Genomic DNA, 13,789 nt, shown 5'->3' on the forward strand with positions numbered 1-13,789 from the left:
TTGCATATCTTAACTCTAAGTATACAAATACTATGTGAAATATTGCATATCTTAACTCTAAGTATACAAATAGCCGACGGCACAGACCTCCATTAAGATTCTAGATTGCAAAAACTCAGATAATAAACCTATGCATGGTTTTACCATAATCATGCCTGTCATGTTATGCATGGTTTTAACCCTTGCCTGTCATAATCATGTTATGCATGGTTTTCGCAAAATACACAGTATACAATAAAGTGCATATTTTACCAGTTTCATTTTATTATAGTATCAAGATCCAAGAATACAAAACATACATAGTAATAAACCTGTGCATGTTAAATAATCAGTAACTAGATGATAACAGCACATATGCACAGTGAGTCTTTTATATTAATATTTGTTCATTAAATAGTTTTAACATTTTGCAACATTACAATTTTTATCAATTGTAAAATGACGAATACAAATGTTGGTATCTTAAAAATATCATTGTTGTTGAAAAGTTAACGTATTATAACTCATTTTATTATTTTTAAGACTTTATATGCACAACAATGAGAACAGAAAACAGAAAGTAGAGAACATGCAAAGTCCCAAAATAACATCACTAGTGTTTAGTGGTGTTAGATACATTGAACCAACGACATGTTCACGGTCCATATACCAACTGCCTAACATAACAGCCTGTCCTTATCCCTTAACCTCACTTTAACTTATTTTAAAAATCTATGTTTTCATAATTTATAAACTAATTTGCAAAGTAGACAGGATTATCCAAAGAAACGATTCTTTCTAGAGTGGGGTTGCGGGGCTTGCGGCTGAGGGTATAAAAAGCCAGGCGGTTATTGAATTTAATGTCAAAAGGAGAAAAAAAGAACATTATCATAACACATTATCAAGTGTGAAAACCCTCTTAGTCCAGTAGTTTGAGTAATAGTTCATTAATGTTTCTATACCAGGAAATCTAGGGTTCAAACTCCAGAAAACGCAAATTATGCAGATTATAGAGAAAAATGATTACAAGAGGTTTTCACTCTTTAGCATGGTGCATGACGTATTATCGGACATGGATCTTATAGGACGGCTTGGAGTGATGCAGTCAGAAGTGCATTCTCATATGATGGTAGAATTGTCGGCTGTAAAATCGTCTATGTAATATTTCTCATAGTTGTAATATCATAATTAATCAGACGTTAAAAAAAAACACATTATCAAGTCAAAATCTAAATGGTTTACTATAATCATTTAGTCAACAGTTCAACCAATATATAAGTTACTTAATTTTTAATAGTTCAAAGGATTCATCTATAATTGCAATCCCATTCGTTCCTCCAGCTTTCAGTGTGTCAGCGTCGGTCTACTGGTCGGTCTACTGGTCTAGTAGAGTGTTTTTGCCCTTAAGTGTTGTTTCAGATATTATGTTCAGGAGTCTTTGGATCTTCTCTATTGTGACTGTACATCAATAAGGTGGAGATATGGAGTGCCCAGGGGTGGATCTAGAAATGTTTTTAATTGAGAACATACTATTTAAAATAACAAAAACAATTTTGAATCGAAACACTCTTTATTTTTTTCACTAAACTATAAATAATTTCATCAAATCTTTCTAGATTATTCAAGAAAGAATATAAAACAGTAGGGGTCATGTGACCCCGTACCGTTACACATATTCTCCCCTCTCTTCCCCTCCCCCTTCCCTGGAGTACCAAAGAGTTATGTCCCGACTAAAATTTTCTATGTCTGTAACATCGGTTTTGAAAGCATTTGATTTTTTTTAAACTTCAAACCGGGTTCAATTTGGGATCTTAGGTTTGTTTAAAATTTGTTATCAGTAGAACCTTTTTTACTTACCCAGTCAAACACTTTTAACAGCGAAGATATTTAATTATTTTTTCATATAGGGTTATAAAGAATTTAAAACATTTAGTATGTAATGATAGCTAACTAAATTATCATACTTTTTTATAAAAAGATAAATTATCATACTTATTACCTATATCTCTATAAAGCCAACAAAAAGTTATACTACTAGTACTAGTTAAAGAAGTTAGAGCGATGAAACAAGATGCTCGTATATGAACCTGGGGGCGATACCACGACGCAAAGAACCCTTTCACGATGCAACTGGTCCTCGAGAACCAATAAAGAGAAACTCCACCGCCTCAAAATATCTAATAGCTTACGATAGTATCATCAGTTTATGTTGTCTTTATAACATCTCATCATTTTATATTGTTATTCTTTTGTTGTCATATTGACATATTGTTAAATTTTCGTTTTTTTTTTAATTTTATAATGTTATTCTATACCATAGAATTAAAATTCAGCGCTGTAAGTAGAGACTTCAACCAATGGCATCTTGAAATGCTAAAACACATTCAATATACTCTGGCTCACTTTCCTACTTCACCCAGGTCTATATGTAGATTTGCTTCGATCATCAACCCTTAACATACTATTCTTCTTTTTTGGTCACTATTCTATTTTTTATAAGATCGTAAAACAACTAATCTTGTTACCGTTTTCGTTTAGGGTCTTATAATTAACAAATTTAATCATAAAAATATTGTGACAAAAGAAAAGAAAAAAATATTAATCAGATTATTTTGTTAGTAAAAGTGTAGCACTATCAGATTGTTTTATCCACTACACAATAGATGATAGTTTTAGAAGTTTTTTCTCTAAGCTGAAAAAAATTGTTCCATGTGTAACGTGTATGTTCTAGAATTAATCATCATGGAAATAGTGTTTTAGTTAAAATTGATAGATAAGTTATACATTGCTTTGTAGTTGTCAATTATGAAGATTAATGAAATTTAAATAATAAAAATACAACTTATAATAAATTATGTAAATCAATAAAAATAATTCATGAAAACTTCAGTATTTTTTTTGTAAAATATATAGTGTGATAAAGTTGAACTGTATACAAGTATTTTTATAAAGCAGCTAGCACAAGTCAAATTATCCTTTTATATTTTTTTATCGATTATAAAATAATTGTTATAATAATATTTATAATTTCTAATAAATAATATTAAAATATTCTATAGTTTATTTTACATATCACATTTATAGCGTAATTAAAGGTGGTATTTTACTAGTATTAAACAAAAACAAATCTAATTTTGACTAAATAAATCCCAACAAAAAAAGCAAGGCTAATTATGTTGTGTCAAAAGCCATAATTGACGTGGTCGTCTTTGGGAGGGAAAAGACAATTTCGAAGTTACTTCCTTTCTCTCCAATCGTCGTCGTCCTTCCCTTCTATATAAACCTTCCTCTCCTCTTTCTCATTTCACATCCCTCAAAGCCATTTCTGAAATCAACATTCTAGTTCGAGAGAGAGAACACAGACGAAAACAAGAAGAAAGTTTCAACCTTTACTGTCTGTTCTATCTCTATCTCTCTCTCTTTCAAGAAACTACATACTTCGAAAACATGGCTCGTTCTCTCTCTAACGTTAAAATCGTATCTGCTTTCGTCTCTCAAGAACTCTCCAATGCAATCTTCCGGTAAGTTCTGCTACGCTCTGTTTTCTCTGTTTATACTCTGTTTTTTTCTCGTTATGCTCTGTTTTCTAAACGGTGACGTTTTGTGTTCTACCAGACGCGGTTATGCGGCCACTGCGGCGCAAGCGAGCGTTGGTAAAGGTGGAGCCGTTGTTTCGGCGGTGATGAAGAAGAAGGGAGTGGAAGAATCAACCCAGAAGATAGCTTGGATTCCAGATCCCAAAACCGGTTATTACAGACCGGAAACCGGTTCAAAAGAGATCGACCCAGCTGAGCTACGAGCAGCTCTCTTGAACAACAAGCAGTGATGAATTAACTGAAAAGAAGCTCTGTTTCTGTTAATTATTCGTTGTTGATTTTTAATGTCTTGGGGAATAGGGTAATGATCCTTTGCCGTGAACCCTGTTTTTGTCTGTCTGCTACGTGCGATTCTGCAATTAATAACATAGAGAAGTCTTTTTGGTTCCTCTACTTTGTAACAAAAGGATCGATTGATGTATGAATGATTTCTTCTATAATATAGTTTTTCACTTATTTGCAAGCAAAATTGCAACCTTTCATCTAGCTTAAAATAATTAACGTTGATATTGATCATAAAAAAAATTAATCAAGATGGGGGATTAAATTCTTCTTTTTAAATTTATGATTTTTATCGATTGAGATAGAAATGGCAATTGATTAATCTGTCTATGGATTTTTATCGATTGAGATATAAATCGGTATTAACAAAAAAGGTATAGAACTTGAGTAATAAGATCAGTATCTTGGTGATCAGCAACAATCAACATGATCTCGAGTTTGGATGGTTCAATGCTTTGTAGGACCTCAACACTACATGGCAGTAAATTTTAGTTCAGATTCATGTACAACTTTGCGGGGAAGAAGTTCAATTATTGCATGTGTGTGTCAACTTATATGATTAACCTGAGAGATAACATATTATAAGGAATGTTGTCATAAATTATTGGCGTATAATTTGAGCAAAGATAATGGTATTGATAGTAAACTATATCAATAACAATTCGATACTACTATAAAATATGAATATACGGTGTTGTTACTTGCATGGATAAAACCGACATAATATTGCCCTGCTAATCTAATTGTTAATATAGCTTAGGCTGCTCAGCAATTGGCACTTGGCAATGCAATTAGCGACAACTACTTGACATAAGCGTCATTTTATATTATTGTACTTGATTAACATAGATTAGTTTTAAATTATGTTTTGTACTTTTGGTGTTTCGACCGTTCGTTTATTATATGCTTCGTAGATTAAGTGTCTGTATTACGTTAGAATACATCTTAACTATATATCTTTGCTTTCATCTAACCACACATTCATCATGATTATAAAATGTTTATTTTTATATTAATTAGTGAAGATATCTATCTTATTAAAAGAGAATTATCATTTAGAAAACAATTATTATATTTACAAACTATGTCATTAAGTTTTTTGTTTTTATTTTTATTTTCCATAAAATGCAGATCAGAATCGTCCGACTAATCAAAATTTGGTTCTTCATATAAATGTTATAACAAAGCAACAGGAACTAAAAATATTTCTTATATATTTGCAAAGATTGTATTTCATTGACAATATCATATTCAAAAACTAGTACTCCTTATATCAAAAATATACTTTAATTGGAATATATATATATATGTTGACAATATCATATTTAAAAATGTGTGTTCCTATATATGTTGCTGAACTATTAGAGTTAGAGTTTAACATCCGAATCACGTATTCACATTATCACACACAAATTCTGTAACTTCAGCCTAAAAATAGGTATATATTTACGAGAAAATTGCTAGATCTGATAATTTATGCAATCTTTTTTTTATCAGACGGCTCTGGAGTTTCGATTTTATTGATTTTTTATGAATAAAAGAAAAATAAGTATTTGCCGGTATGTGAAGTTGAAGAATTCAAAAGGTCGAAGAAACATAAGACGTGTCCCTGTCTTTCTTTGAAGAGTCAATTATGCTCAAAGGCGCAGAGACTTCTTGAGAACGACTTATTGAGAGAGGCAACTTGGTACAACGAATCTATCAACATTGAATTTTCTTTTACTTGACTATAAAATAGACATATAATTGAGTCTTCTCTTTTGCTGCATGTTATTTTATTCTTAGGAGATAGGTTGTTTGTTAATTCGTATCCAATCATTTTATATATACAGAATTTGTGTGTGATAATGTGAATACGTGATTCGGATGTTAAACTCTAACTCTAATAGTTCAGCAACATATATAGGAACACACATTTTTATTTATTTACTCCTTATACTTCAAATATAAGTTTTCGCACATGTTTATAGAGTAAACATTGGATGATCCTTAATCCCTGTGATTTGTATATAGTTTGCGATACTAAGATAACAAAATCTGGCAAAACTAAACCTGCCTCTGTTCTAATATGTAACCTTATAAAGTATGTTAGGTATATAACTTTACAGTATCATGCATTGAAATAAAAAGAATACAAACGAAAAAAAGAATTCTGGCAATGGCAGAGTCAGAGTTCAAGGCTGCTAGCACCTTTTTTGGCTCAACGTCAACTTATAATTTACCATAACATAATTACAAGGTTTTTGACTCAAAAGATTTTAAACCACATAGATAATAAAACGATCTAATATTAACTATGCATGTCTGTGAAACCTACGTTATCTAATCAAACTTCATTGTTTATCCAGGAAGGCTTCTAGCAGCTTTTAAACTCAGGAAGGCTTCTAGCACCTTTGAACTCTTGATAGAGCTATATCTCACATAATTTATTTTGGAAAATATAGTTCTTGTATTATGTCTAGTTTTTAGGATTTCTTTTGTTACTGAATGATTAAATGCATATATTGTTGGATACCAAATTTACCGCGTTTAATCTGGATAAGCCACATTGTCAATTAACCTCTCATATTGATCAATCGGTGCAAGCAGAAGCTCAATTATTGTTCTTAGAAAACCTCTAAAACTATACTAGAAGATCCACAAAATACTCAAATTTGGCCATCATAAAACTTGGATATGATAGCGATCGTGAATATCGAATCATCTTTTACAGCATCACCAAACTAATTCTATTTTTTTTCTACAATAAAATAATTTTATTATAGAATTAAATTTATTCCAATAATCGCTTCTATTGGTATATTCACAATATGATCAGCCATTGCTATTTTGCTAGAGATGACTTTCATTCGTTATTTAGTTGCTTGCATTATTCGTTTTGATAATGACCTAAAGAATACGTTGCCTCCAACGTAACTCCCTTATTTAGTCAAAGATTCACGGTGGAAAACAAACAAATTGTGTTTTTTTTCTTTGTATAAGGTATTATTGGTTACTATTAGTAATCCGTGAGCTTTTCCTTTTTTTTTCTTTTCCCAAATTGTTTTTATTGATTAAAAGGGCCAAGCCCACGGCCAAAGCCCACAAACAAAAAGCCCACTAGCACGAGGGGCAACTTACAACAAAGGCCGAGGCCCAAAATGAAAAAACCGGCCCAACAGACCCAAATACACGCTATCGGACGGTTTGCGCTAGAGGCCCACCAAGGAGACAGGCTGGACACGTGTAAACATCTGGAGAGTCTGCACGCCACGCGTCGTCCGCCTCAACTCGATCTCCGCCTCACCGCACAACCGCCGAAACCAGCCACCGACACCCACTTTTCACCGGAGCTCCGATACTGCAGAGCCTCCGCGTCACCATAGCTCTTCACGGCCGCTCTGTCTTCACGCCAGAGAGATCGTCGTTCTAACGAGATCTCCATCCGACTCTGAATCACCAAAAACCCTAGATAGGCGCGCCGCGAACCACCGCTCTCTCGTCTTGACTATCGTCGCCGTCGCCAGGCATCTCGTCCTCGACGACCCACGAACTCAGACTCGAACTACACGAAACCAGTAACTACATCCCAGAAAATTAGGGCTTCAACACGACGGCGAAGATCTTTGTGAGCTTCCTCACTCCGTTATTCATAAGCCGGTAAAGAAGGAGCTGAAGAAGCCTCGCTTCCCGGAAGCTAGAGCGGCGTCGGTGGATCTGAGATAGCCTCCACCCCCCGCAGACAGACCGGCGTCGATGAATCTAGAGAAGCCTCCATCGCCCGGAGAAACACAATTCGAACCAACAAAAACTCCGTCTCCTCCGAGGCTCTCCAAACGGCGCGTCTTCACTCCAAAACCGAGCACCGAGAAAGTCAGTTGCGGTATCAGAGCTTCGACAAGGCGTCCGTTGATGACACTTCGGAAACAAGGCGGAGAGAAACTAAATTGCTGCATAAAAGAGTGCTCCGGCGACGGCACGGACGCAGGAGAAAACATACAAATATGTTATTTTTTACGTCATCAAGAACCATTTCCAGTTAATTTCAAAACATTTTCTTCTATCTAAGGCCATTCATTTCGACTCTCAAGAACTCGAGACAGAACCCGTTTTGGACATAACAAAGTGAAACATTGGCTTTGAATATCTAAATCTCTAAGAATTGGACGCCAAATCATCTTTGTGAATTGTTAAATTTTCTTACGAAATTGTCTATAACTTCCAAAGTTAGCCTCACACTACCGGTTTTTAGATGTATTAATTATTTGGCACATTCAATTTATTGTCTTTCCAGAAGCATTGGCCTCAATATATTTTTCTTAATGCCAATAAAAAAATATTAATATAATTAATAAGAGATTTTGGTGGATATCTTTAATTGTGATCTTTAGACATGATTAACCTAGGTTTTTAAGATGGAATTCTTAGCTTTTAACTAAGAAAAACTAAAAACCGTCTCTTAAATAAGAAATATCGACGTAAAAAAAAAATAAAAAAATAAAAGATATAAGAACCGATTCCGAAAAGTGTAAAAAAATACAAAAGTGTCAAATGATGAGTTAAGAACCTCAAATCAAGAGTCCGGGTTAATCATGCTCAAGATTTTTTTTGGGGAAACGTTGACCTCGACACCAAAACTGCAAGAACCTGTATGGTTAGTAACAATTTAGGAGGATTGGGTTCAAGCACCAAAGACCCGGAAACTGAAACTGACTTTTTCGACCCGTGGCCGGTTCAGTTGAGATCTCCCATCAACTAGAAAAACCTTTTCCCCTCAAAAGCCACATGAAGAAGAACAAGAAGAAGCTATATAAAGTCTCCATAAAATTGTGAATTGTGACCATCAGTTTAACATGTAATCGAATTAGTGTGTACAAATAGGTGTGACGTGGTAACGCACTGATACAGTTAACTCAATGGTAATGAAGTATATAACACACTGATCCTCAACACAATGGTGTGAAGTGAAGAAACCAGAGTTAGTCTCTGAAGAAACATGTCCTTGTTCATCCTCAAATAGAAGAGTTCATCATCCCCAATCAGTAACTTAAATATCAAATACCTACAAGTAAATTATTTTTCCACCAAATCCATTCAAACCAATCACATAAACTAGACTGATACCACTCCAAAAAGTAAAAGAAAACAGCAGCTTAACTATACCTCTCAGCTCATTCAGACCAGATCACCAAAGAAGAAAACCAAAAGGAACACAAAAGCAAAGAGAGCAAACCAAAAGACATCAAATTTCATGCAACATTCACCATTTCAGATAATAAATCATCCAAAATCCACAATTCGATTGTCACGTCACAATGTCCATTACATAACTTTGGATCCCATAAATATAAGTTTTTAATTCCTCAACCAAAGGCAAGAACAGATCTTATTGGACAACAGATTCGATTCAGACAACTAAAGACTCAATCTTTTCATGACGAAGACACAAAAGGGAAGCTTCTATCAAACTTGTCGGAACTCAATTCCTCACACTCAAACCCACACCCACACTGAGGCGACTCCAGAAACTCCTCGATATCGAAATTCGCCGACGTGATCCCAACGGAAAACGCCATCTCCTCTCCCTTCCTAACGACCTCGACGATGTTGAGCCACAAGAAGAGGACTTTCACCTTGATGCCGCTCAGCTTCGTGAGCTTGTTCTCGGAGATGTAGCCGCTGATCGTCGATTTGTAGTTCAACTGGTACGAGCCCACGAGGGAGAAGCTGCACGAGCCGTTGAAGTAGGCGTGGAACTTGCCTGTTGACGTGTCGAGATCGTAAGCGACGACTCCTTTTGGGAGGATTCCGACGGGGAAGTTGTAGCTCTGGAGGAGGGAGTACGCCGTCGGGGAGTCTGATTCGGCGGTTGCGGTGGTGAGGAGGAGGAGGAGGAAGGCGGCGATTAGGATCGGGAGACGTGACATTTTTGGGTTCACGGAAGATTTGATTTTTCGTTCGGGGAGACTTTTGCGATTGTTGAAAATATCTTTCTGTTCGGAAGAGAACGATGTCGTTTTAAGGAGACAACTGGATACACGTGACCATCTGTTGGATTTGGTGATGAGAGTAATTATCTCTCTACCGGTACTGGATAACGTTGATATCATTTGCAAATAAGACCTCTATATCAGAAAAAGACAAAACAAAATTGCACATGACTTGATCAAATTATTATTGTTCGTGAAAATATATGTAAGAAAGTAAGACATTGTCAGAAAATATGTAAAAAAGATTTTTTATTTTTTTCTTTAAACATGATCATCAAACTCTAAAATTCAGTATGCAGAAGCTCAATTGACATAAAGAAACTAAATCATATACACATTGTTAATGAGTTATTAATTAACTAATACTCACAAAATTAACATAAAGAAGAAACTAAATCATATACACAGTGTTAATCAACATTATAATGAGCCAGTTTCAAGGCTCCTAAAGGTGTCCACGTCAGCGGTTCCTTTATATTTGTGGGTCCCATGTCCGGTTTGGTTATCACGTTTTGTTTAGTTATTAAATACATATGATTTACTGTCCGGTTTGGTTATCACATAGATATGATGAAGACGATACGTTTGGTTCTGTTGTTCTTCTCATTTACATAAAGTCACTCTGATATTTTTGATTCCGTCTCTTTCCTTATATCGCCAATCGGGAACAAGATCGAGATTGAAAAAAAAAATCATGAGAAAAAAAAGACATGGTTGTGACCAGTCGTAGCTCTTCATCTTCCAGACGTTTCTGTTCTTCTTCTTCTTCATCTCTTGAACCGTCTTCATCATCTCCACTCTTTACCAAGCGATCTAAGGTCAAGATCGATACCGCTATTGAATATGTACGTTAGTTCTTGTCCGAATCTGAGTTTCTTTTACTTTTGGTTTCAAATCAGTTTTTTTTATAACGTAGGCGACGGTGGAAACGGCGAGCGAGGTTCCATTGATAATCAAGGACCGGTTTCGGATCCTGGATCGGAATCTGGAGAGCTGGAGCTTGGATCCTCTTATCCGCAAGATATGGATGCCGAGAAGCCGATGTCTGTGATGGAGATCTCTCTTGAAGCCGACACCAACCCTGAAACTGATGTCTTGCCGACACCTACAATACCAGGTTTGGTGGTCTGTCTCACGATTTTGTCTGATTAACCAGTGATCAGTTACAGAAGAGGGGAAAGCAGTGACATGGAAAGTAACGGTAGAAAAAATGATAAGTTCTACTTCGCAGAGATCAGTGAGCGTTCTTCCGAGTAGGCTCAAACCGTGTTGGAGAAAATCTACAGCAAGCACAAATGTCCTCCCATAAACGACGAGTCGAGGCAGAGACTTCCTTCGATCCCTGCGGAGTTAGCTTTCGATTTGCTCAAGAAAGCTTTTAATTCCGGGTGATGTCCAACCTCGACCGCTTCGTCCTCTCTAAGCTTACGATTACTATTTCAAGCTCTCCGGCAAAGCCTCAAGGTAAAGTATCAAAAGCAGAGTCTTTCTATTGTATCATTTGTAATTGACTGTGATTGTTGCTCTGATTGTAGAAGAGATATCTGTTGTTTCTTTGAGAATACAAAGCTATGGTGAATCTCTGCACATTCTTCCTCAGCTCTTAGCTTTGAGTGAACTTGAGTTTAACAAGGCATTCCTGGGTATGTGTTTGTGCCTGCAAGTTTTCTACTTTTCTTGTCATCAGTTTAATCTATTTTAAGTGATTAGTTGTGGTAAGAGTTACCTTTTTGATGTTAAACATGAAAAATTTGGGTCAGGTTAAAATAACTGCCGAAGAGATCCAAGGATGGAAGGATTTGTCTATAGTTGCATTTGAAGTTGCGGTTTGGGAACACTTGGGAAAGGATTATTGTTCCCCAACTGACCGTAGATTGGTATGTCTGCCTGATTTTGAGTTCTATTTGGTGGATTGACAACAAAAGTCTACTACATGCATATTTTTCACTGTGGGGTCTTACATGCTTCTTCTGTTTCTTCAGTCACTCGATTGGGACACTGGCAAGACTCATCATTACTACCAGTGTCATGTAGCTTCAGATGGAAGTTACACGTTCAAGGTTCATTTCACTACTCTTCAACTCTTATATTTTGTGTTTGCATATATTCCCATGTTGCATGTGTACTTTTGTGTTGAAGCAATTCTTTTGCAAGTTTCTATCTTATGGCTATTACACATAGTAGCTTGGTGAGGACAATAGAGTCCTTGACTCGATGTGCTTGTAGACAGTGTTTTGACAGGGACTTCTTCTTGTCTCTTGAACCCGTTGGAACATACTTGCAAAAGGTCTTGGGTGATGATAATGTTTTGACGGTCGTATTTGAGGATCTCCAGAAAAATTCGTCAACTTGTAGTATAGACCCTTACTCTGCATACAAAAGGATTGCCAAGAATGGTATCAAGATTGGGTTACGCCGTTATCAATTGTTTGGTGGGTCTCTTTCCTCTCTATTTTCTGTTCATGTCACAACACATACTACACTTCTTCGTTGTTAAATATTCTTTATTCTGGTGAATAGTTTTCAAAGATGGTGGAAAAGAAAAAAATAAGAAAGACTTTTCTACAACAGGAGTTAAATGCTACTTTATACGCACAGACTCCACATCTGCGAATGATCCAAGAAGTTCTTACATTTTTTTGGGAAGTCAATTTATGAAGCTCGCATGCATTTTATGCACGTGCACACATTGCCATCTTCAGACAACTACATGGTAAGGTACTTCAGTTTCTTCTCTACGTCTATTTGATAACTTTTTCTTTTTAATTTGAGTCCCTGTGTGTTTTTGTTGATGCTTCAGGTTTTCTTTGATTCTGTCAAAGACTAAGAAGCTTGAAGTTGACATGACTGGATAACCTTCGAGATTATTGATGATATTCACTGCCATGTACTTTGTTAATTCTTTTGTCTTTTTGGGAACTCTGTCTTTAATTTATGTGTTTGTCCCTAAGAATAAGTTTGGTTTGTATGTTTTTTTTTCTTTTTTTGAAAAAGGTCTGTGTTGACAATTATATTAGTGCACTTAGTAAAATACAAATAGAGAAAAATAATTTTATAACTTCAAATTTACTTATAGCTTAGGATTTTCTCAACTTGAATTCTCAATTACGTTATGTGTATAACAAAGTAAAGTTTCATTGAGATCATCACCTGCAGAAATTTGAGATAGAAGAACCAACAACCATGTCAACAACCCCGCGCTTGCGCGGGGGTTAAGCTGCTAGTGAGTTATAGTTAACTACTAATCCTCACAAACCTCATAACAAATTACCTTTTTATACGTAGGCCCAACAGATTTAGAAGAAAAGATAGCCCTTTTGTTTTTGAATAAAAGAGGCTACAACAGATTACAATCTGACCTTTTCTTGATTTATATTGTTCTCTCTAGCATTTAATTGTGTTGTTGGGTTCATGCAGGTATTGTGGTGTAACGCTATAACTGTCTCTCCTCTTGTAGCGTGTAAGATTGCTCTTGTACATGAGTCTGTTAGACTGTTTATGAGTTAACTACATCAAACATCTTAAAGTGTTTACTTGTGTTCCTTGGTTGTTTACACATATGTTCATGAAACTTGAGGAGGACCTCCCACTTTCATGCAATGGAACCAACCGAGTTATGTACTTCCGTTCCTAAATTATGTTTGTCAGCGACTTTTTGAGATCTTTGAGTGGAAAGGTTTCAAAGGAAAGAGGAGGGAGAAGAAGTCGTGAGATACATCTTTCCCAAGTGTTCAAAGGGAGTTGGATCCTATAGAATCGGTTACGGATATATAGCAAGGTGAAATATTGGCTTTGAGTACCCAAAATTTTAAATGTTAATTTATACAAATATAGATTCTCAAATTCATAAAACAATATTATAATTCTTACTAAATCGTTTTTAGTCTCCAAAGATTCAAAACCAACTTCATGAAATCAAAACGCAAACGTGAAAATAGAAAGAAGACAATAAAATGTTGAAAT

The 13,789-nt window shown here is 35.4% G+C and overlaps 3 protein-coding genes across 3 annotated transcripts; 2 read left to right on the top strand and 1 right to left on the bottom strand.

The window, feature by feature from the left end:
- Positions 1 to 3,174: 3,174 nt before the first annotated feature.
- Positions 3,175 to 4,031, top strand: LOC106438672 (protein SENESCENCE-ASSOCIATED GENE 21, mitochondrial). The gene is made up of 2 exons (XM_013879919.2): positions 3,175 to 3,500; positions 3,595 to 4,031. The coding sequence occupies exons 1-2, from the start codon at positions 3,427 to 3,429 to the stop codon at positions 3,803 to 3,805; spliced, it is 285 nt and encodes a 94-aa protein (XP_013735373.2). The 5' UTR covers positions 3,175 to 3,426; the 3' UTR covers positions 3,806 to 4,031.
- Positions 4,032 to 9,116: 5,085 nt separating this feature from the next.
- LOC106438671 lies at positions 9,117 to 9,920 on the bottom strand. The gene has a single exon (XM_013879918.3). It carries the CDS (start codon positions 9,761 to 9,763, stop codon positions 9,269 to 9,271), a length of 495 nt encoding a protein of 164 aa, XP_013735372.2. The 5' UTR covers positions 9,764 to 9,920; the 3' UTR covers positions 9,117 to 9,268.
- A 1,297-nt stretch (positions 9,921 to 11,217) lies between these two features.
- On the top strand, positions 11,218 to 12,893 carry LOC106360764 (probable RNA-dependent RNA polymerase 5). Its single transcript, XM_048776992.1, is given in 9 exon segments — positions 11,218 to 11,290; positions 11,362 to 11,459; positions 11,587 to 11,703; positions 11,809 to 11,886; positions 12,057 to 12,258; positions 12,347 to 12,463; positions 12,466 to 12,544; positions 12,627 to 12,676; positions 12,679 to 12,893. Coding segments are annotated over 9 exon segments (861 nt in total). The 3' UTR covers positions 12,726 to 12,893.
- Positions 12,894 to 13,789: the final 896 nt, after the last annotated feature.

The sequence above is a fragment of the Brassica napus genome, chromosome A3 (assembly GCF_020379485.1).
Source record: "Brassica napus cultivar Da-Ae chromosome A3, Da-Ae, whole genome shotgun sequence".
Taxonomy (NCBI): domain Eukaryota; kingdom Viridiplantae; phylum Streptophyta; class Magnoliopsida; order Brassicales; family Brassicaceae; genus Brassica; species Brassica napus.